Source organism: Epinephelus lanceolatus, chromosome 5, assembly GCF_041903045.1.
Source record: "Epinephelus lanceolatus isolate andai-2023 chromosome 5, ASM4190304v1, whole genome shotgun sequence".
Taxonomy (NCBI): Eukaryota; Metazoa; Chordata; class Actinopteri; order Perciformes; family Serranidae; genus Epinephelus; species Epinephelus lanceolatus.
In genome coordinates, this window is record NC_135738.1 from 21,036,848 (window position 1) to 21,061,610 (window position 24,763).

General features: G+C 39.0%; 2 protein-coding genes across 3 annotated transcripts; one reads left to right on the forward strand and one right to left on the reverse strand.

Moving 5' to 3' along the window:
- Window positions 1-367: 367 nt before the first annotated feature.
- arih1 (ariadne ubiquitin-conjugating enzyme E2 binding protein homolog 1 (Drosophila)) lies at window positions 368-15,117 on the reverse strand. The gene is made up of 14 exons (XM_033635299.1): window positions 14,662-15,117; window positions 10,005-10,072; window positions 9,730-9,877; window positions 7,786-7,878; window positions 7,645-7,700; window positions 6,802-6,868; window positions 6,542-6,648; window positions 6,362-6,404; window positions 6,159-6,230; window positions 5,695-5,825; window positions 5,315-5,372; window positions 3,721-3,981; window positions 3,017-3,129; window positions 368-2,929 (listed from the first exon to the last, which is right to left on the reverse strand). The coding sequence occupies exons 1-14, from the start codon at window positions 14,947-14,949 to the stop codon at window positions 2,845-2,847; spliced, it is 1,590 nt and encodes a 529-aa protein (XP_033491190.1). The 5' UTR covers window positions 14,950-15,117; the 3' UTR covers window positions 368-2,844.
- A 558-nt stretch (window positions 15,118-15,675) lies between these two features.
- hexa (hexosaminidase A (alpha polypeptide)) lies at window positions 15,676-23,821 on the forward strand. Of its 2 annotated transcripts, XM_033634155.2 has the most exons (14): window positions 15,682-16,026; window positions 16,676-16,780; window positions 16,885-16,950; window positions 17,138-17,184; window positions 17,329-17,439; window positions 17,532-17,633; window positions 17,847-17,979; window positions 18,284-18,464; window positions 18,702-18,788; window positions 19,594-19,666; window positions 22,545-22,725; window positions 22,969-23,059; window positions 23,175-23,282; window positions 23,389-23,821. In XM_033634155.2, the coding sequence occupies exons 1-14, from the start codon at window positions 15,756-15,758 to the stop codon at window positions 23,450-23,452; spliced, it is 1,620 nt and encodes a 539-aa protein (XP_033490046.2). In that variant the 5' UTR covers window positions 15,682-15,755; the 3' UTR covers window positions 23,453-23,821. The 2 variants fall into 2 exon arrangements, with proteins under 2 accessions (XP_033490048.2, XP_033490046.2); XM_033634157.2 differs by lacking the exons at window positions 22,545-22,725; window positions 22,969-23,059; window positions 23,175-23,282; window positions 23,389-23,821 and adding an exon at window positions 20,723-22,536 and having other exon boundaries at window positions 15,676-16,026.
- Window positions 23,822-24,763: the final 942 nt, after the last annotated feature.

Sequence of the window (24,763 nt, forward strand, 5' to 3'; positions counted from 1 at the left end):
AATGCTGTGACTGAAACACAAGAAAAGTGTCTTTAAAAATGAGCACTTCATTTTGTAAACACTGCCTTTGGAATGTAACCTAAGATATGAGACTTGAAGTTTGAATGACAGTGTCTTTGTCCCCATCCTGTGGCAGAATATTTAGTTGCAAATTCACTTTTCAAGTTACCATTTAGGTGGAGACTGTTTTTTTCAGTGATGGGTTTAGTTTGTGCATGTGACTACCCAAGTACACAGCAGTTATCTTAAGGACACAGTTTAAAAGGACATCAAATATTGATTGTGGCGACACGTTCTACTGAAGGAGTATGGATACTGCCACAACAAAAACATTGTGTCCATTATCAAACAACCACCCATGCCAGAATGATGTTTGCAACATTTTGCACTTTAATATTTTCTCCAAAACAGACAACTAATTTTTCCCACATTTTTACACTAATAGGAAATAAAACACCTTTGATAGCATAAAGAAAAAGATATGTAGAAAAGTATTAAAAGGTTTTTTTTGGATGTCTCAGTTAAATGTAAGTAGCTGCTTCTGTTACTTCAAACGTTATGTCGAAATGTTCATGAACTACTAGCAGACACAATGAAAACAGAGTGAGCCCTGGAGAGCATATTAGCCTAATGATCACAGCTACAACTGGTGCGTTACTGCAAGACAGCTTAGAGAAAGTAGCCCATCTTTTGTTACTATCCATTCACCCTGTGTCATCATTGGTTTGTGACTCGAGAGACAAAATGAATTCAAAAGTGACATCATACAACCAACCACCTGATCTTTTTCATACAGTCTGCAAGTATATGTTGTTTAAAAAGAAACATTTTTGCCTAAAAAAGAAAAAGTTACCAAATGATTCCACGCAATTCTGGAAGACACAGCTCTGCCAAGGTCTGTCGTACACTACATTGCAAAAATACATAGCGCAGAAATGCATCGTGGATGTTTGGGTAGTTCATATGATTGAGACCAAACCTACTCTAATGACTCACACAGTACTCCCAAAAATGAGATTTCTCATGACATTTATTCAAATAAACAATACAGTTTATAATTTGCTAGGATAAAATAATAAGTTTGAACACATAAGAAGCATTTGGGAGAGAATTCCCCAAAGATCTGAAACTGGGTTAAAGGATGTGTTTTAATGAAAGCTGACACTTTGGTGTCATCTTCTGACTTGCATCAGTGCCTGTATATTCATGTCCCCTCCAGTCAATCTTGTTAAGACTGCCATATTGCAGAGACATGAACGAGCATTTACAAGCAGAGAGCTTGACAACCAGAGTAACCACCACATAGAACAATGCAAAACCTGGAGGGGCACTGACATTTCAATGTCGAATCCTCAACCCATGTGCGAAAAATACAGTCTTTAATGCAAAAGCATAACAGCGTTATAAAACAGTCCTACAACCTTTAGAAGTTTGCCCTATATTCCTCATCTGCCTTAGGATCACGCAAGTCCATCTGTGTAGCTTGGTTTAAAGCTATGTTCTGCCTCACTGCAAGGCGAGAGATCTTTTTCAAGGAGGTAGGACCACTACCAGGCCCATACCACCCAAGTGTTCCCTGCAAGAGTGATGCAAATGCCTGACCCTGTTTGACAGTGATCCAGCTCAATTAGCAGCACGACAAAGCTGTGCTGTCAGTACATTCTATTACCCTCATTCAATCCCCAAGGTGCAAGCTGAGCTTTAAGAGGGCTATCTCAAGCCACGTCGGGATAGAGAGAAAAAAAGAAAAAAGAGTGAATGTCACTCAGTTTGGCTCTTGCAAATAATTAGTAATGGTTTTAAATGTTAAACACCTCTAAAAACAACTAAGAGGGTACAGCAAAGGGTTAGAATAGAGGGACAAAGGGCCGGTGCGTTCTACCTCACCTTTGAACTGTAAAACCTTTTCTGCTCTTTGTTTTCTATCTCAGCCGTGTACTTCCACTGAGTCCTTTATCTGATCACTTGGCAACTAAGAGAAATTCTTTCTATCAGTCCCCACTAAGAGTTACTGATTAGGTGCAACTTTGTGCACTGCTCTGAAGAGACTGAGGATGACGGGACAAATGCCTTATTGCCAAAGACATCCAAGCTCCCACACACAACGGAGGGAGTAGACAGACTCGACCTACATGGCGAAAGTACACCTTTCTCAGTATTGGTAAAGAATAAATATTTCAAAATTTCAAAATTATGCAAACACGTGCCACTCTTGCTCTTTAACTCCCATGCATATGGACTATTTACAAATTGAAAAATACAGACTTGCTATTTTGTTCATTTGATGTTTTTTTTCTTCTTCTCCCCCCTGAAATGTCTTTGCCCCTTTGCAATCAACCTATCAACATTCAGCCACTCAGACAAGGATCTCACCACATATTGCAGACATGGCCAGGACAATTAAAGCTGTGTTGAAAACATTTTTCACACTAATGGGAAAACAAAAGTCAAAATCAAAACAGAAAAGATTCACAAGCAAAAAAAAAAAACAAAAACAAACAAACAAAAAAAACAAAAAAAAACAAAGGAAAAAAAGATAGTTCAGGGGAGGTGTTACAATACAAGCCAAAAGGATGTATTTGTTTAAGATGGATTTTCTGCTTTCTCAAGACTCCACTCTGTTGCTAACAATACTGTAGTACACGTTCTTTTTATTACTCTACCTTGTATTTAAATATAATTTATTTTGAAGATTTTGTTAAACAACTCCAGGAAAAAAAAATGATGCAAAAGTGGTTGGTTTGCCAAAGGAGAGGCGGCAGAAGGCCCGTGCTGCCCTGTTAAATTGCATCAGCGCTCTAGTTTGTCAAGATACTCAAGAGTCCGTTGCATTGGGACGTGTCCTCAATCCTCAATGTACTCCCACAGGTCCTTCTCATAGCCTTCATGCACGTGCTGTAGCAGCACTCTTCGCCTGCTCTCACAGTATCTGTAGGGAAACAAAACACTTGTTGGTATCCAAGAACAGACGAATGTATCAGCGGCAGGCAGTGATTATGATTCTTTCTTCACTGACCTGTACTTATCTTGAACTTTCTGCTTGATGTCCTGCAAGGAATCCTGGGAGATATCCCGCTCTAGGTAGCCAGACAGCACCTCAGTGGCATTTTCCAGGTCTGCCTGGTTGTTCTGGTGAACCAAAAAAAAAAAAAAGATAAATATTTTTCTAACAGAACTGTCAGTTACCCATGATAATGCCTCCTACACTTAAGAGGATCTTGTCTCAGGCCCAGCTCAGATTACAGGAAGTTTGAGCTGATTTCCTCACATTCACTCCTCCCAACAATCGAGTGACTAATTCAGTCTTGGGCCTTTCTCAGTGGACTAGATGTGCTGCCAGAGAGAGGAATGCTGAATGGAAATGTAGCCAGGATTTCGTGGGATATCCATTTGCCCACTAACAAGGTTTCACAAGTAGTTATGACTGAATGGAAAAGACAAATTTCTGCCAAAGGATCAGCCAACCTGATTTTGGTGAAGATGAAGTTCATCTAGATGTGGTGAGTTTATAATTGCAGTGCTGCCTTTATGTGGCACTACAAATACAATTCCATGATAATTGTATATTCCTCATTTCAGGACAGTGATTACTGTCAAGATTATCAATCAACACTCAAATTGCTTTGCAAATTTTATTTGTAGATATAATATAAATATTAAAAGTAATTTAACTCATGCACCATCTGCTCTGTTACGCCAAGAATTTCTGTTTTATCATACCTCAAAAATAATGGACTGGTTGTTCTTCTTGAGGTAGAAGGCAAAGACGTAAGTGAACATGAGTGTGGAGCGGCACTGGCACAGCACATCCACGGCCTTCTTCAGAAACTGCACCTCAATCCAGGACATGTTGTGCTGCTGCATCTCCTCCATCTTCTGCTTGACCTGAGCATAGAGCTTGTGCTCAAAGCGCAGGCTCTGCATGTGGTTCATGTAGCGGTTGCAATAGAACAGGTACCTCTGCAAGGCTGCCCTGGAGCGCTGCACACACACATCATGGAACTGGCATTAACTCAAGCATGCTCAACTTGATTTGTACTAGAGTGCAAATCTTAAAACTTGCTGGGTGCTGTATCATTAGCTACGTATAATGAAATGTCTACATTGTATTCTGCAGGTGTTTCAAGCAAGACAACATTCTTCAGTATGCAAAAATCATCAATCATGTTCGTCAAGGGTGTAATAGACATTCATATCCAGGCAAACGCAGCAGCATTCCCTGGTCCAGCCCACTCTTTTTTGGTTTGACTTATTAATATTGTACAGCAGGATTACATCACTTACTGTCACTTGTTTGATTAGTTGGAATGGACTGTACTCTTTTAAAGCATATTAGGCACTTTTGTGCCAAATGATATACATTTTTTACAGGATTTCTTGTCAGAATTTTGTGCATCACCCAGTGCAGTGGGATGGAATCCATACTTTGGATGCTGCTGCTGTGTGATCAGAAATCACAGTTGTTTGGGGTGTAACGGCATGTATATTCATCCCAATCCATTCAGTACAGGTTGTTCTGTTTAGTATGCGTCATCCTCGGTTTCGTACTCCCTGTGGCCCAAACAACTGCTGTCAAAATGGTCTATTTATGTCTACTACTTGCATGCACGCAACAGAAATTCTGCAGAGCAAGTTTTACCTGGAAAGCTTTGGCAGCGCACTAATTGTTGTTGATCAGCTGTTGCATGCTAGTTGACTTTGGCCAGATAGCCAGGTGGGTCAAGCTCCACTGAATGATTTGTGCCAACATTATTCAACTCTATTCTGGTGTATCTTTAGAAGCACTTTAAACATTTCATTTATGGCAGTACCACCTGAATGTGTACATGAGCTGAATGACACAAAAACAGACTACAGGTCAATTCACGCAGCCACTGCAGATTTGAACCATGCCAAAGTAATAACTGATGCTACGTAGTGTTTCTTGCTGTGTACATGTGACCAAACTCACATATACTGTTCGTCGTAGAGAATACCAACTCAAAGCACACAGTTGAAGTACTTGCAGCCTGCTACAGTGTGCCGTCATGCATTTTAGTCAGTCAGTTGTGCCTGCCCTGAATGAATGCAGCTGCAGTTCAGGAATTATCAACAGGTCAGAGACTTACATTAAGTATGTTATTTATTTTATTTATCGACAGTTTGCCTGTATTTAAGTGCCTTAAGCCTTATAGTAAGAATTATGGCCAATGAGCCACCTTTGAATGTTTGCATACATACACACACAAACATTGTGCTGGTATGCGGCATGTCTGCCAACAAAAAAAAGCATGCAAAAGATTCTAAATGTATCGATATGAGTGAAATTTATTACCTCTTGAGCATCTCTGGCTGCCTTCGCATCATCTTCATTGTAGCGATTGCAGTTGTACCTGAAACATCACAGCCAGGTCAGAACCATCAACAGTGTTTTCCAGAATACTGTAACAAACATCAGTACTACTTGTCACTTCTTTATGTTGTAATGCTTTGTCACATAATACAGCTGACATGAGATGTGTATTTAAACATGAAACGGCATGACATGAAGATTTGCACTTGCTATCTGAATAGTTATATTAGCTTTCCAGTTACTTAAAACGTTTTTAATTATAATGACAACAACACGATAAAAAAGGCCTATTTAAAGTATATTCTAACACAGCACTAGAAGTGACACCATCATCATTTACTAAATAAGCCATTAGCTCTTACCAGGCTGAGCCGTGGGGTTCCCATGGACCCAGGCAGACCCAGCAGAACTCAGCTTTGCAGTTCTGGTTCCGACACACCATGTGATTGCAGCCACCATCTTTCTCAATGGTCACATGGCATTTTGGACACTCCTGTTGTGAGAGTAAGGATTTTTGTAAGTCTTTGTAGTTTTTGCAGGTCTTTCATAAATCTAGAGTTATGTCCAAAACAGTATGAAGGCCTGCTGGCTTGGGACCATTGTTTGACTGTCATTCAAACAAATGAGCTGTTAAGCTTGTGCTAATACTCGTCAACATCTTTACCAGTGAATGTACAGTCCTTCAGTTTTTCATGTTTTCAACATCTTATTTTTCAGTATGATCAGTATTTCCACAATTCAAATTTATTTGTGATCATTACATTAATTACCTACAAACACTAACAAGACAAGAGGGTAAAACCAGCAGACTACTTTGTTTCCATACCTTAGTATTTGCTGCAATCCAGTTAGAAGTTTCACTGTCATCATCGCATTTCTTAATCCATTTTCTCAACCACTACAAAAGAATTCAAATATGAATAAGAAATAATCACACAATGAATGCTAATCTTGATAGGACTTCACTCAAGATACTAAAGGAGTAGGTTAACATATCTGTAAAGTGTAAACATATTCCCAGTGGCTTACCTTACACTTGACAGGATCATGCCAATTCTCTCCACAGTTGAAGCTGCGCCAACAGAAGGAAACACATCAAATTTACACAATGTTTAAAAATGACTATTTAATGTGCACAGTCAACATTCGTGTACTGTCTCTACCAGTTAATGATAATCGAATACACTGTCTTGACACAAACCATCTTACCAGAACTGACGGCCACACTTGCACCTCACTGGCTTGGCATCTGGGTACTGGACTTTGACAACATGATGGCAGTCTGGTGCAGGGCACCACTTTAACAGTCGATTGCACTTAAAGGAGTGATAAAAGGTAGAATATGGCTTAAGTACAAAGAAGGTCCCTGCTTTTCCGAATAGTGCATAAAGGATAACCTAACAACTCAAAAAGGCTTCATATTCCATTTCAACAATCTATTAAGGAGGAAAAAAAATCCCAAAGCTTACCTCTACAAAACTATTCGTAATTAAATGCTGGTACTTCAACTTCACTTTTGAATCTGTTATGAGGCGCCTATAGGAGAGGTCAAATCATTTATTAGCCTTCATTACATAAAATCTGTGATTTTGGTCAAAGCTTCCTTCCTTCATATTCAGTGTATAACTTCCAACAGACAATGCATGAAACGAAATGACGTCACACAATTTAAAATTTTCCACAAGTAAAATTGTAAATTGACATTAGGGTAAAAATATTCATTTGTCTGCTGACATTAACATTTCGTCAATAACACATTTCATTATTTCAAAACTACAATTTTAAGTACAGGCTACTGAGTAAGAGGTACAAAACTCCTTTTTATTCAAGTATATATTGACCCTAAACTGGTCAGTGAAAACACTATTAGGTCTCCTGCTAGCTGGTCAGATCAGAATTTAGGTTAAGACAATTACTGTCAGCTTAAGAGGTGCTACAAGAGATTAGTGTCCATGCTTTCAATGTGGAGGTATATTTCATTGCACGACAGGCTGAACATCAACACTGTAAAGTAGATAAGTAGAGGAATAATAAGGGAGCCCTGCGATAAAAAAAAATTCTTTTAGAAGGGAGAATTTCAAATAAAATTTGTTCCTGTTGTTTCTTCTTAAAGATTTACAGTTTCTTTTCTTGTTTAATGTACTGACAAGCTACATGTCACAAAAAGTGCACAATAAAAAACAAGAGGAATCTATTTTGTTTCCTGTTCTTTTCATTACCCCACTGGGTCAGTCACACGCTTGTATTGTCAACACTGCTGACCAATATGCAACAAAATATTAAAACAAATACAAGCACAAACAGATACTCACATGACTGTGTTGTCATCGACCAAAATGTCACAACTATGAGCAGGACAAGAAATGGTCTGAGAAGAGATCACAGAAGGCAAATCATTAGTCAGACAGCTATTACAAGACTGACAGCAATCAGGGAAAATTCTTAGTGGGTACCTGTCCCATTCCTTCTTCTATGATTTTGGTGGTCAGGTAATCTCCCCAGCACTGCATGCAGAACTTGTGTCCACACTCCAGGCCTGTAAAATACTGGCAAAGAGAAAAATCTTGTTAATAAGACAAACAAGACATCACATGATTGCATGCGCTTCTGGTAACCAGGCAAGCCAAAGCCATCAGAGTGAGGTCATTCAAAGGAATCAGTAGGTGACAGAACAATATTGGTTTAAAAAAGGTATACTATGCAAAAAATGTATAGACTCATACAAAAGTAATGCTTCTCAATCATTAATTATGACCCACTAGATTTTGTTGAGCACAGCGCACAGGTGACATCCGGACTTTATAAAAAGGTACCGACCAGATGCCAGACTGTAAGCAGCACGCATCCAAAAGGTAGCTACAAAAATGTGGACAGAGCGCCAAAAAAATACAACTATAGTAAAGCGAATCGCCAAACAGACACAACTCGGGTTGGCTATCACTTTCACTGGCAACACTGTAAACAGTAGCCAACAATGCCGGCATGGTATACTTTTCAAAAACTGATTAAAATAACTGGTGGATAATTTTGTGTGCTCCAACCTCTCCAACACGCAAATATTGTTGATTAACATAGTCTGGATTATGCAGCTTTCTTTCTGAATTGGGAGAACAACTTGATATCACAGCTAAAACAGTAAACCACCTGGCTGTGATAATATACTTTATCCTCTGATGAGAGAAGGAATGGGGCTGTTAACTGCAGTGTGCCTTTAATTTTAATCTTTCTGTTGATAAACTGTCAAATTGTTCCTGGATGATTCATCCACTACCACAGGCAGGATTGTGTTGTTTAAAGTAGCCATGCCCATCAATATGTGACGGCCACGAATGGATCAACCGGCTCTATTGTAATGTTAAGGTATGTTCTGGCATCAAGGCATCTGCCTGCAGGTATTGATAGAACAGAGCTTGCCAACAGAATGGCCCTCAAACAGTTACTCTTCCTCCACCGGTCTGTACATACAGCACAGTGCTGTATGTAACCATGCATGATTAGGCCACATCCACATAAATCAACCCCTGGCTTCAATTAACTTTGACTACAAGTGAAATTTGCAGCATTGAGTGGCACTTGGTAGAGAAGAGCTGGGTCAATACGGGATACAAACTCTACCATCTTTGGGACACACTTATTTTCTAGTTCCTACTGAAAGGGTACAGCATTGCTACAAATTGTAGTATTTGCTGTATTTCACTTCAGATATGTGAGGAGGACACAGAAGCTTTCAATTTTCAGTTTTCTGTCACAGTTATGTAACACTTTTAAAATACTTTTCCCTTCCGTTCTTTGTAATAATAATCCTTACTTAAAATTGGAACAATTTCCAATATCCTAACCCCAACTAGCAAGGCCACCAACTGGCATAGGCAGATGTCTGATTACAGGGTGCAAAGCTGGCTAATATCCTACTTTAAAATGACTGATGTGTAACACAAATAATCTTTTGATTTTAGCATTTATCCCTTTTAAAAGGTTAAGTAAAATTAGCTCATCGTACTGATGAAGAATTTGAACAATAGTTAATCCTGGGAGTTTAATTCTTGACATTGAGCTACATACATGGACTGACTGTGGTTATAGAAGATATGACAAAATATTAGTCATAGTACATAGCCATCCTCCTTTTCTTTTGCTGTTGAGGCAGTTAACTGGGTCTAAAAAAAAAAAACAATTTAGAGAAGGATTAAAATGCCACTCACTGTCTGTGACGATGCCTTAGCTAGGGGTCCTTTTGCATTCAACAAGTTACAGTGTCCAATCTCCACTGCGGTATTAAGCCAAGTCACAGCTTTGTTGAACAACCTTCAAATTTTTTTTTATTTTAACACTACAGTTTAGACCTGAAACCACTTTCAGCTAGTGCAACACAATGCTGGTGTCACTGTGGGACTCACGGAGTTGGGGAAGTTCAGATAGCAGATCTGACATGGCATGTCCTGTGCCGATGATCTAGTGTTGATTGGAGGACGGATCCGAGGCTTCTTACTGGGGTTAATGACATGACACTCAGAGAAAAGCTTGTCCAGGTTACCGTCAAAGTACCTGTAGTCAATTGAGACAAAAAAGAAAAACAACAACAAAGTGTTAAGAAATGAACTCTCACTCTATCATACTTGTTGGCTGACAAGTTAAAGGTGACACATAAAGAATGATCTTCAGAGGCTCTTACCTTTCCATGAGCTTTTCCTTGTCCCAGTTGAAGTGACTGAGAAGGATGCGTGTTATTGTTGCAGGATTCTAGAGGAACAAAAAAAAAGACTGGTCAGAAATAAACCTGAAATTGACATTTATCTACTGCCAATTTTCAAACTCCACTTTAACAACTTCTAATCAGGGGTAAAGTTGGCATGAAAAGCCACTTCCACAACTCTACGCCTTCTTTCAGTCAAACTTTCTTTTGTGGAACAACAGACAGTTTTTTGGTCCAGGTTTTCAGAAATGTATTAGTACTAGACCAGAATGGTTATTTAAAAAGGACTAACTGAAATGAAATGGGTTTATTTTAAATCACTAAAAATAATTATAGATTGAAAGGCCCTTGCTTACGTTGCATAAATAAATTCATTATTACTTAAATGAATGCACTGCATTAATAAATGTATTATGACTGTCCACTGATGTGGGTTAGGGGACAAAAACATCTTGTGGACAGAAAAACCTTTCATTACATTAGAATCCAATAAAATACCACCACAAACTACAGCCATAGAAACTACCACAGTCAACTCCTCCCTGACACAAAAAGTAGTATTAACTGCCAGGGCTCTTCTACTGGACTGCATGACACTGAGGAGTTTGGATTTTCTTTTCACAGCAGTTGCTGAACAATAGGCAACTACAGACAACAATACTTTCAAAGACTTTTCACAGGCAAAATGGCAACCATTTATGATGCATTAACCAGACAACTGGATGACATGATTTTAAAAAATCTTACAAACAAAGGAAAATAAAACAATTACAGTGCCCCATCCCCTGTAACTGGACAGAAGTGCACCATACCGTGCAGCACTGCAATATCCGTGATGATATCCCCAATACAGATATGTCACAAACAAACTGTTGTTACACTGTATGAGGGTTTTCTCAATAAAAGTGATTTGACACATTACTTATGCACACTATTCTTGGTGTTCTTCCTGACTACCTTTATCTGAAATAAGAAAATATTAATTGTGTGAATATATTCTTTGCATGCTGTTTTTGAATCTAGCACCATGTTTTAGTGTATAGTCATCACTGGGTGGATTTATACAGATTTATGGATTCATGAATTTATTACCTACAGCTGAAGTCAGCTTAAAGTAATACCTGAAATTTTCGGCTAGCCAAAACCACATCTGAAATTAAACTTGTTCATTCGTGCTCTATCTACATGTGTTGTGCAGTATATAGAGCTAGACGCTGTTGGCCATGCTGTTCAATGTACAAGGCTACTCTCTTCAGAGCTGCCAGAATATCCTCAGTGCATCTTGACAAAAATTCTACAGGACTAAGTTTATATAATAACATCAGTCATATGTTGATCTAAGACCAAAACAAATACCACAATCTACCCAAAATTCTTGACTTGAATGCACTGTGTGAGCATGTGAGCAGAGTGAGTATTTAAGCAGAGTTGAGCTGCTGGTTTCAATGATCACTTTTTATCTACTCCAGATTTTCTATTTGCTGCCTCCCATTTGTTCTCTGCTCACACTGATAAAAAAACAACCAAAAAAAAAGCCCAAGTTCACGATTTTATGCTGCCCTGCAGTTAAGTTAAACAATGCAAAGTGAAATTAAGAGGTGGCATTAAAAGTCAATGGAAAGATGCAAATAAATGTAGATTGGTCATAGGTGGTGTCTGCACAAGTCACAGATGTTTCATTGATAGCAAATGATTTGTGGCTAACCCGAACAGATTCCAGAGATAAAACAGGAATGGGAAAAGGGAGGGGAAAAACTGGAATTTCTGTTTAATTTTAAAATCAGTCTAAGTCTGCCCTGTCATACAAACACATCTGTGTGTAACATAAGAAAAAAACTGTTTTGCATTGTGCTTAAACACAGCTTGCTTGTGGGAACGGTATAGTGAAATACAATAGAACACTGATGCCACAACTTTTAAATCACAAAAATCGACTCCCCTCTCAATTCCACACTGCTATCAAACTAATCCTGGTAATAAAAGCATCAAAGTCATATTGATAGTTTGGTAACAATATGACTTATAAAGTAATTTACACTCTTTGCTGCATGAATAGTAAATTGGGACTGTCGAGCTACCAAAGTCACCACACTGATTTGTACCAGGTGTCACTATGGTTACAGGCATTCAGGGGTTTCCCTGGTACACCTGGGGATGAAGATGATGAAAGTCACCTTCAAAGAAGAATAGTAAAAACATATTTTGTATTATGCATGATAGAAATGCATAAAAATAAACATTTTACATCACATTTTGAAATTGTGAAATCATGATGGTGCAACAGCAGAGTACACTACCTATGTCACAGTGCCATGGTTCAACTGTTTGAGCAAAGGGATTGTCTCAGCAACTGCAAGATTAGATAAGGAAACTGTCTCAATGTACCTGTTCATACACACAATGCTTGTTTCACTCCATCCTGATGTAAATAGGGGTGGGATTCACAAAATAATTTACGACACAATACTACTACAGTAGGGTGTTCAATGATGTGATTGATGATATCACTGTATCATGATGCAAGCGAATGTGTTAAGATATAATTTGTGTAGCTGAAGAGGAAAATGTCCCTAAAGATGATCAAATCATTGTTCTCTAAAAGCAGCTATCAATCATGAACTACCTATTCAAAGCATTACGCACTGCTTTTACTTTTACAAACATTTATTAAAGATTCATACACTCACCCGTACATGTCTGCTATCAGCTAAATGTCAAACAGACATAAGCAGGTGGAAGGCTTATCAACCGCAAAGCATAACGCTTCCTGAATATAAACATCTGTATTTAGGGGAACCCCGGTAGCTCACCACATAGAGCACATACCATTTAGGCTGAGTCCTTTTTGCAATGGCCTGGGTTCAAGTACAGCCCAGGACTCTTAGCTGCAGGTAGTCCCCTCTCTCTCCCCTTTCATATCGGTCTACTTTCTATCAATAAAGCATGAAAAATGTCCAAAAATATCTTAATATTACTGCATGTTATTAATGTGCAATTCAAGCTGAATACATCAAGAAAATATCACCACGATGGTACCAATGTATCAATATCATATGACAAAATAAAGTAGTTCCTAGTTTATCAGGTACACAAAGCTCAAGCTTATTCAGTCCAATACAACTGCACAGCAATTAATGCTACCTTTATTAAGATTAAAATAATGTTGAGAGAGAAGTTGTTTTGTTTTATTCTTGTTTTACAGGCTGTAGTCTGTGGCACTGTTGAACTGTACTTCTGATGAGAGTTCCTTATAGTTTGTCTACTCATACTGATATAACTAAGGTGGGGAGGATTAGCAATTACTCTTAGTATTGTCATCGACAATTGTTATGAAAGTTTTGCCTGTTATGTTAATCTGAAGTTTGCAGTGGAGTCTCTACAACAAGGTCTCTACAGATGAAATACATCCATAACTTTACCCCTAAAGTGTCGTCAGAGGCCAGGCAAAAACCCATTCACTCTTTACATGTGTAAGCAAAGTCACTTAAGACATTTAGAAGAAAAGTAAGTTCAAGTAGTTAACTATCCTACTGTGACATACTTCCCACTGTAATCTTAAATTCAGAAAAAAATATATGGCTATTTAACTATAAAAGTTATTTGCTGGTGGTGCCAAAAAACAAAAAAATAAGTAGGTAGATCTAAATACTATTTTTAGAAGAATCACCGTATCAGTCTCTGCTGTTAATAACTGCCATGCGGCTGTACTGTATCCACTGTACTGGTATTTTACCTACTTGAGGTTATGGGTTTGTTTGAAGTGAAATAATAATACTCAGAAACTTTTTGTTGCATAAAATACAACGGTATTTCTCAAAAACGTAATACTGGCAGGTCTATCAAGACCACTTTCCATTTTATTCCGTACCCAAGTGTAGCTAAGTGAAAGGAAATGGAGGCCCAAGATAACGCTAAACCGAAGGGCTCCACTGAGTTTCCCCTTATATCTAATTTAAAATATAGCCGTTGCCAGATTACAACGTTCGCTCGTGTAATCCATCCAAACTTTTTTGGAAGTCACGATTAAATTCCTCGTTAACGTTAACGTAAATAACCTAACGTTTTACCGTAACTTGCTAACCAACTCGATGACCAAGCCTTTCGTCCAACATAAAAATAACGTCAACGATTATGTTACTTTACAAATTTTATAACGTTAAGTTTAAATTGTCTGGTTAAAAACCTCCAACTGTCGTCTCGTGGGAGCTGGCAGTAATTCAACACTAGAGACATTATGCTTTTCCAATAATGTGTTGGGTTAACGGTTACAGTTGGCTAGTTAGCAAGCTAGCTAACTTGCAAGCTAACATTAGCTTAGCAATAGCTACAGCCAACTTCTCAATGGGATTAGACTACTTCCTGGCACACAATTCGTACGAAAATTGATATTTAAATGTACACATTAAACGTTGTCCATATCGTCATTTAAGCGACACCCACACAAAGGAGAGCTACATTGAGAAAAAAAATCATTTTAGTATTGTGGAAATCGGAGCGCTGTTGTCAAAGTGCCAACTTCCAGCAAGTAAACTACTCCTTACAATGCTAACGGCTAAGCTAACGTCCAGGGCCTGTTTATGCTTCACCCAAGCCTGGACCCCGGTCTTTCCTGACGCCGACATACCAGAATACCTACCTGGATGACCTCGTTGACCTCCCTGATACACTCCACCATATGCTGGAGGATCTGCTCGGCAGTCAAAACCTCGAAGCGGTAGTCCTCCTCCTCCTCCTCGCCGGGACCGTGGCCACCTCCACCAGTCTCGCCGCACTCGTCTCGCTCTCCACCGGCCACCACGGGATCGACCAACTCCACCTCTCCGAGCTCCAGGGTGTCGTCCTCCGGCTCCTCTTCGGCGCTATCCTCGCTACATTCCTCCTCTTCGTCGTCGTATTCATAGTTATAACCCTCGTCTGAGTCCATTCCTAGGGTGGTTATCAACTTGTGACAAGCACACCTAAGTCTACAGTGTGTGAAATGTTGATTGCGGAACAATACGAAAACCAAAATTATCCGAGCCTGTTTTTCAGCTGCAGCGAAAATAACAACAAAACGTCGCCGCTGCTAAGCCAACAAAGAGACACAGCGTCACCAACTGACGACGGCCTTACGTCAGATGGACTGTACAGGAAAATGTCAAAAAACATTTGTATTTAGACGACACACCTTTGTTTTAATGTAACTATATTTAAAAACACATTTTAAAATATACAAAAAATATTTATTACACGCCCGATTTAAACAATCGCTGTTAAGGTTATCAAGTTAACACGTCCCTGTAATAAAATGTAGACCAGGCCAACTGCTGGAAAAAATATTTTAAATCATTTTTTAAAAAATACTATATTATTCATTCCTTGCCTAATGCTTTTCATTGTGTTTTTGAATTTGTCATATTTTATTAGCCAGTATATGCCATCTTTATTTTTGTAGTCCACCTCAGGCTAAACTATGCTTTGTCTCACACTTTTAGTTTACATTTATTTCAGTCTTCACATCACTCCAACTGGAATGACGTCATTTATCGTAGAAAAGCTATGTCGCTATTAATAATAAAAATCGCATAAAATCACAACACAGACAAACTGTTACATTAGGATTCAAAACACACAAACAAAATACACTCACACTTTGTGGCTCTAGTCATGTGACTGCATGCTCTTGAGCACCTGACTGCCGCAGCTTGACAGTGCAGTTTGCCTTTGAATGTAGACGTATCACAAACTGTCATGGAGGTCATGTGCATGGTTAGTTGTGGACGATACACTCGTCCACATTTTAATTTGCTACTGCTAATTATCCTCCAGTTCGGCCTGCACACAGTAGACGGAGTGTGGCCATTGCCGCAGACTTTCACCTCCTCAGCCGAGCGGTACCCTCTGAGCCCTCAGGCTCTCTACTTTGTGTACGGAAGTCAATCAGCTGCACAGCAGGGCTGTTCTGTTCTGGATGCTGCTTTCAAGAGATACTTTTCTCTTATTTTTCCAGACTACACTTCTGGTAGGTGACAAAAGGGAGGTGAACTAAAGACTGAGCTAAAACGAAAGTAAGATCTTAGTCCTTGCTGGATCTGAAAGGTCCAGTCATACCATTAAAATAGGCTAGTAAATAAGTACTTCTATGATACTTAAATAATTTGATTTATTTTGACACCACTGTATTTCACAATTTCCTAGGATCAGAATTCACCGTGCTATGTGTACTAAAACACATAGGCTACAATGTAATTAAATATATGTAAATCCTGTCTCTTTAAATTCTAGTGTCAGAATTAACAGTAGCCTATATGAACTGTTGATTTACATAATAAGACTGCATTATGGATGCTTAATATGTAGAGCAAAGTGCCCACTGGTTTTGTTTTGAATGTTCTGTTTGTCAGGTTGGCTTTTAAAGAAGATCAATGGGCTTTGTAGAGACAGCAGTTCATCAGTCAGTGTAGGCCTGCCTACTCTAACAACCCACAATCACAATGGACCAGAGTAACACAGCTTCATGTTTGTGTTTTCAAACATACCATAGCTTATAGAATAATGGCAGCTTGAGTGTAACGTTGTCAAAATGGAAGTCCACAGGCAGTGCTTGCACCTCTACTAAACTTTAACCCAGCAACTCGTGACTGTAATATTTTCACTTTTATGACCAATAGGAAATGGTGTCCTGCGATTCAGTGAGGGGAAACCATTTATCATTGAGGTCAGTGTTGACCGTGATGATTGTGAGGGTTACCCAAATGAAGACTCCTCTGAGAGATGTAAGTACCACACATTTAAGAACTAGAGAACCACAGGTTTAGAGGGCACATTGGCACTGCTCAAGTCCAATGAATTATCTAATTCACTCCTATTTGTGTTCCAGACAATCTGAGTGTCTGTGCAGGACAAGCATCTCTGAATGCACAAACGGTGTGGGGTGCCCTAAGAGGTGATTATAGCCATTATATTTGTGAAATATACTCTGAAAAATAAACAGACTTGTCAACAATCAACTAAAAGGGAAGAGCTGTAGTCTCCATCAAAGCCTTTTGAAGAAGTTGCACAAGATACCTAATGCAACCAAATATGTAATGACTGATCTGATTGCTGATTATACGTCCTCTGATTAAGCACAGGTCTGGAAACCTTTAGTCAGCTGGTGTATGAAGATGATTTTGGCACAGTAAGTCCGGATTTTAAAATGCTTAAACTCATTAGGCCTCTAAGGTCATCACATCTCGAATACACAATCTCACCTTCTTAAGAGCTTGATTAATGTTTGTGGTGGAGGAATTCAAAGTTGTTTCCCCCTTGTTTCCTCTTTTAGTATTTTGTCAACAAGACTGAGATTGACGACTTCCCCTGGTTCCAGTTCAGGGGGATTTTATTGGACACTTCACGTCATTATTTACCAGTGAAGGCCATTTTAAAAACTCTGGTAATAATCAGATGACACAACCTGGACATCAGCCTTCTGTTTCATTGATCACTCTTGTCATCAGTGGTAATAATGTATATCTTTCTTGTTAGGATGCAATGGCCTACAGTAAGTTCAATGTGTTTCACTGGCACATTGTTGACGACCCCTCCTTCCCTTACCAGAGCAGCACCTATCCAGACCTTTCCAGTAAGGTATGTCATGTGGATGAAGAGCTGAGAAAGGATCTCACTTCAAGTGACTCTGCACATTCAATATAATTCGAAAATGCACTTAAGAAGATGAAACATGGTTGTTGTACACTATCCTAGATTTTTTAACTGAGCCTACTGCATGTGGCTCCATGAGGTAGGAAAGTTCGGAAAAGTTACATCCACCCTGAACAAAGGCTTCTGGCTCTGATTCAGGGGGCTTTCCATCCGATGACTCACATCTACACGCAGTCAGATGTGAGAAGGGTGATCTCACATGCCAGGCTGTGGGGAATAAGGGTCCTTCCTGAGTTTGATTCGCCCGGCCACACCTTATCTTGGGGAAAAGGTAAAATTTAATAATACAAGTTTTTTTCCCACATGATTCCAGCTCCTTGATCTTCACCATTAAAAGTACCTGGCTTTATGCCTGGTTTGGGCTAACAGGAACCTTGTCTGCCAAACCTGCAAGCCTGTAAGACTATAAATGGCAATAAGACATGTACTGAATCTTGAGTTTGACTCCCTGCTTATCTGGAGGACTGTTATGTCTACATCAGTGGTAACAAATGTTTGCACTCAACACATAATCCCAGAAATGTATTTAAACAAAATCTTAAACTAAATCTGATTTATTACCATTTATTCCCCAGGGCAGTCTGACCTGTTGACTCCCTGCTACAGTGGGAGCACCCCTTCAGGTACTTTTGGTCCTGTTAATCCAGTGTTACCCTCCACCTACAAGTTCATGGGAAGACTATTTAAGGAAGTGTCATCGGTCTTTCCTGACTCCTATATCCACTTAGGAGGGGATGAGGTGAACTTTGCCTGCTGGTATGTTGAAATGTGGTGACTCATATAAATTATTGCTGACTATTTTTGACATGGTTTTACTCAATTGTTTGTTTACACTGTTATTGAATTTTTACTCATAGCTGTACATGTGTTTTCAGCTGTTCAGAAAAAAAGAAAAGAAAGAAAATATTTATATTTTTTTTCCCAGGTAGTTGATGTAAGGATGCCTTTTGAGATTACAAACAAGGAAAAGACTCCTACTGCTTGTTTCCACAGGAAATCCAACCCTGATGTCCGAGCGTTCATGCAAAAGATGGGATTCGGAGCAGACTTCACCAAACTGGAAGCTTTCTACATGGAGAAGTAGGTTGTAAAGGGGAGTCTAAGCCCTGTTTCCACCAAACACTTGCGGTATGGTACCTGTGGAAACAAAAGTAACCCTTCAGACATGGTACCTAGACCCTAGGTTTGCTTAGTGTTTCCACCGCAAACAGTACTCTTAAGTGTGGGCGGGGTTGTTGTCATTCACTGCTCCGTCCAGCACTCACTGTATTTCCTCCTTTATCAGTCTGCACCTCGTTTATCGTCCACAGAACGAGACTGCACGCCAACATTTTCAAAACAAAATAGAACAGGCTGCAGTGAGAGGCTCTCTCCATGGGATATTTAAAAGTCAACTCATACATTGAGTAACGTAACAATTTAACGTTCCACCTTAGAAATTGCTGGAAGTCGGCCCTGTGAATTAAGTTATTTTTGTACAACTCCAGCTGCTGTGAGAGGCAGCAAAACATCCTTTCATTTTATAGTTACAGTCTAATAAAACTCTCTACAGTATGAACAGTGGTTACATAAGCTTCAAAACCAGCCACAACTCAGCCCTGAGCAGAGTGGCCGTCTGCTATCGACCAGTCAACGGACTGCAGTGTTCACAGCTTCACCTTTTATTACCAGATCTGTGTGCTATGTACCCCAACAGAGGGCTGACCAAAAATGGGGAATGGTTCCATTGGTACCATCCACAATTTTTCACAGTGTAAACGGAGAAAAAGCGTACCGAACTGAACCATACTGTACTGCTAGGTGGAAACGAGGCTATATAGTGAAGAAAGCTTTTGGAAATACACCAACCAACATGTAAATGTAACATTAACGTCTCTATTTCCAGCATTATGAATATCACTTTGGCTCTCAACAAGACGTCTATTGTGTGGCAGGATGTGTTTGATTACCATGAACAAGTAAGTACAATAAGTAACACCTGTATGAAAGCCTGTAAAACTATTTTTATCCAGTGTGGTTCATATCTGCCTACATACTTTTTAGACCAGTGGTTCCCAACTGGTGGGTTGCGGTTTTAAAGTGGGTCGTGGGTACATTCTGAATGGACTGCAAGTGACTCACAAACATGTCAAATTTGTAAAAAAAAACAACAACAAAAAAACACACTTTAAGTACAGTGAATTTACAGTGAACTATTACTTTGGAGTGCCGTTTCCTGCTGTAGAGTAAGTGAATAACAGACAGCTACTTGACAGAGACAGCAAACTACCTCCAAAATCAAGTATGATGCTGAATATATTAAACTGTGTGGACCTTGAACTAATGACTAAGGAGAAATGTAATCTGGACCCCATGGCTGGACCAGTTGGGAACCACTGTTTTAGTCATTGTTTAAAACATGATTCTAAACATGATTATGTAAGTGCAGGCATGCCTGATACTAACTTTTACAGATAGGAAGTAATTTACATATTAGCAAATATCAAAATTTGAAATGCAAACATTTTTCATTTCACTGCAGTCTACATCACTGAACTGTTGTGTAGTATCGCTAAGTACAGATTCAGGCATCTAAAACAGGCATTAATTTTTGTCATCATTTATTTTTTGAATATTATATCAGCTATTTTATATTGTGTCCAAATATCTGCATTCACTGAAGGAGATATTTAAACTCCAATATGTAAAACATGTAGCATATATTTCATCATATTTTTAACATCTTTGTTATTGATATATTTTTTTTATGTTTAACAAGAGAAATCTACTCTTTTTAGTATATACAGGCTAGTTATACAATTACCCTATTATAATAATTTAGAATAAACGCTTATGCAGGCATCCATGTACTCTAACCTAATATGTTTTTTACAGATAACTAATGTTGACCTCAGCAGGTTATATGATTTGAACCAGCCAACCAATTTTTAACAGTGTATTGTCTGATAAAGACAAGCTAATGTATCACATGACCAGTTCATGTAAGTCTAATAATCCATAGCACTGTGTTGCAGCGCAGCTCTTTGTCAGTGGTGGAGGTATGGAGAGATGGTTGTTACCTGTGTGAAGTGCGCAGGGTGACTAAAGCAGGGCTCAGGGTGATTCTGGCCTCTCCGTGGTATCTGGACAAGCCAGGGCCCACACACAACTGGGCCCGCTACTACACTGTGTGGCCCCTTGCCTTCAAGGGTCAGAAGAGAACCTGTGTGCTGTGGCTTGTTGAAGTTGTACTGTCTGCTGTGGTTTTTGTCTCTATAGGTAAAGCTTGGTTTCCTATAAAATATCCTCCTGAGACCATGTGTCCTCATATGAGGACATCACATTTTGCATTTACTACACCTTTTACTTCACTCTGCTGAACTTAGACCTGTTGTCTTCGTTTGTGGACACCTTTTCTTGTGTCATCTAGTGGTAGTAACAGCATAATACATTAATCCATATAAAAACAAGATGGCAGCCATTTCTGCCAAGTCAGTCTACAGCTGATCCTGACACAAAAGTGGACAAGGTACAAAACCTGATCACATTTTATTGTTGATTTTAGCGACAGTAACAAGCTAAGACACTGTTAATTAGGAAGTACTCATTTGAAGATGCTGGGACTTTATCGTCATCTTGTTTGAGGACACTGGGACTTTATTATCGTCTCATTTGAGGACAATGGGATGTAGTCTCGTTTGAGAAAATTGGGACTGTATTGGCATCTTGTTTGAGGACATTTGGACTTTATTATTATTGTGTTTGAGGACATTGGGACTTTATTGTCATCTCATTTGAGGTCACTGGGACTTTACTATTATTGTCATCTTGTTTGGGGACATTGGGACTTTATTGTCATCTTGTTTGAGGACATTGGGACTTTATTGTCATCTTGTTTGGGGACATTGGGACTTTATCACGTCTCATTTGAGGTCACTGGGAATTTATTACCATTGACAGTGTTTAGTTTTCCATATTTAACAGGTCCTACTGATCCCAAATAGCTAGGGGAAATTGAAAATGCATACCAAACAAAAGTTCAGGTCTCAGGAGGATATGGGATGTAACAACAGCCAAGCCTTGTTGAGTGTGAGTGCAGCACAGAATGTTTGATTTGCAGTCTTACCACTAGGTGGCAGTAAAGACTGTTGTCCATGCAGAGACATGCAGTTGTGTGTCCTAATTCCATATGATTTACAAATTGTATACAGAGTGCACTGTACAGAAATTTTCATGGCCTTGAAATCAGTTTACTTTTTAATCACTTTTCCAGTGTGAAAACACTACAAACACAAGTAGAAAAGATTGAGAAAGTATGCAGTATGGACTTGGGACACAGCTACAGAGAGGTGTGATTGCTGTGGTACATGCTCACAATACTGTCTGATGCCCCGTGGCTAACATGCACACTCTCCCACTAAACACAGAAGTTTATCATGTAGCCACTGCCAATTATTTCATAAAGCTCTCTGCATCAAATTAAGAAAGCAAATGCGCAGAACAGATATCAGTCTATCAAAAGCAGACCAGAGTTGTTTTAAATTCAGATATAAACCAATAAAGCATGTGTCATCATGGTGCATTACTAAATAATCCAGCTAAATAATTGTAATTTGGGGTATTTCTGCTGGTTTAAGAAATGTTTGCAGCTCTCTGATAAGTAAAAGATGCTTTGCCCCATTGGAGAGGTACAAATTATTTCAATCATGTCTTAGTAAAAGATTGTCCTTATTGATAAAAGCTCATTAAGGGGTTTTTATGTTGTTTAAATGTAAAACATCATATGTAAACAGATTATTCAATATCAAGATACAGCAGGCAGACAGGTCAGTTGCAGTTGTTTGTCACCCTGCTCAGATTCCCAAGGACACAGTGCTGCACATCTGGAAGGGCACCCCAGCTAGTTATTACGAGGAGCTCAGCAAGATGACCAAAGCTGGCATGAGGGTCCTGCTAGCTGCCCCGTGGTACATCAACCACATTTCGTATGGCCAAGACTGGCGCGACTACTACACCGTGCAGCCACTGAACTTTTCTGGTGTGTGCATGGTCAAGTAATATCACATTATAATATAATATATTAATCTGGCTCAGTTTTGTGCTGGTGACGGGAGCATGTAGAAGCCTTTTTAAATACCGACTTGCTAAGTTTTGACTTGAAGTGGTGTGATAATGTTGAAGTGAGGATGTTGATTGATAGCAAACTTATTACCAGCCTAGCCTATCTTTAATTAAAACCCATCATGTTATTAAAGCAAAGCTTTTCATCATACCTCCACAGGATCTGAGGAACAGAAGAAGCTGGTGATAGGGGGTGAGGTCTGCATGTGGGGAGAGTATGTCGATGCCACCAATCTCACTCCACGTCTTTGGTATGAGATTAAAGAGAGAGCTGAAATCATAAAGCTAATAACATTACTAAAAAAAGTGCAATAACAGTTGCATAAAATCAATCCAAATAATCACTGGTTGTACCCAAAATCACAGGCCAAGGGCAAGTGCTGCAGCAGAGAGACTGTGGAGTGATGAGAAGCAGACCTCCAGTGTGGACAAGGCCTTTCCTCGCTTGCAGGAATTTCGCTGCAAGCTCGTGAGGTACTGTAAAGAGCTTATATTGCAGGCATAACTTAACAAGACACAGCGTTCTTTCTCATTATGTTTGCGTTATTATGTTATACTAATGTTTCTGTTTCTTCTCAAGGCGTGGCATCCAAGCAGAGCCTCTGTATGTTGGACACTGCAAACATGAGTACCAAGGTCTTTGAAGATGTTGGATGGATGTTGGATTTCAAGGTTTTTCTGGAGAATATTTGAACTAATTCAGTTCATTGTTGCCTTCTTTTAAAGTAAATTATACACATTAAAATGCTTTCTCAGGGATCTTATTATATTTTCTAATTTTATTTTTTGTAATAATCATTTGAGTAATTTTTTTATTTTAGATTTGCATATTCAGCAGTCAAAATATAGAAATGTTAACAAAAATCTTGTTTGGAAGAACCCAACGTGTTGCATTGTAATGCCATGTTAAATTGTACTTGATGACTGCAAAATATAAAATGCAATTTTAAACTGCCAGTATGCTGTAGGTTGTGGTCTTGCGCTGGAACGTAATAAAATATTGTTGGTGTGCAGACATTGTCACAGGTTTTTCTTCTTCTGAAAAGCTTTTCCTGCAACACTTGGAACAGTAGAAAATTCTCACTTAGAGGAAATTAACACTAAAATTTGTCCCTACACATGATTTAATCAGGCAGGTTGTCAGTATAATCCAAATGCTAACAAAAATAGTAGTGACTCTCATATTATCACAAATTTGGCACAAAAAAGGAACTCTGCAGAAAAACCTTTTGTCGGGGAAAAACTGTGTAAAGCTCAGGAGGACAGATGGAAAATACCTTCTGCAGGATGGACAGGTGCCATATGTACAATCAAGTTTTACAGTAGTAAAACTGAAATTTAGAAACACTTATATAATAGACCAGTAATAATTATTATTAAGTGCAAAAAGTTAAGTGTCAGAAAATAGGAAAACACTTTGGGAAAAATAAAAGCGCAAGATGTAAAGCAATATCCAGATGCCAGGTTAAAAAAGCTAATTGAGATGCCTCTCTCCAGTGGACAGGGAACAACTTTCCATGACACCCTCAGTAAGGTAAAACTGGAGTATTCCCTGGGAAGAGAGCACAGGAGAGACCTTTTTCCAATGCATGCAGGTGTCTTTTCAATGAAAATAACAAATTATAACAATAAAAAATTATTTGAAAGAGCCTATAGAGACGCCTCTCTCCAGTGAACAGGGGACATCTTTCAAACACTGTCCATGAGGTCAACTTGGAGGGTTCCCTGGAAAGACAGTGCAAGAGAGACCTTCTTCCAAGATGTGCAGGTGTTCCTACAGTGAAAACAAGAGAAATTATTAGAGTAAAAATAAAACTGAGAGAGCCAAATGAGACACCTCTCTCCAGTGGACAGGAAAAAACTTTCAGAAACATTATCACTGAGGTGAAATTGGAGTGTTCCCTGGGAAGATAGCACAGGAGAGACCTTCTTCCATGGCTTGCAGGTGTCAAACA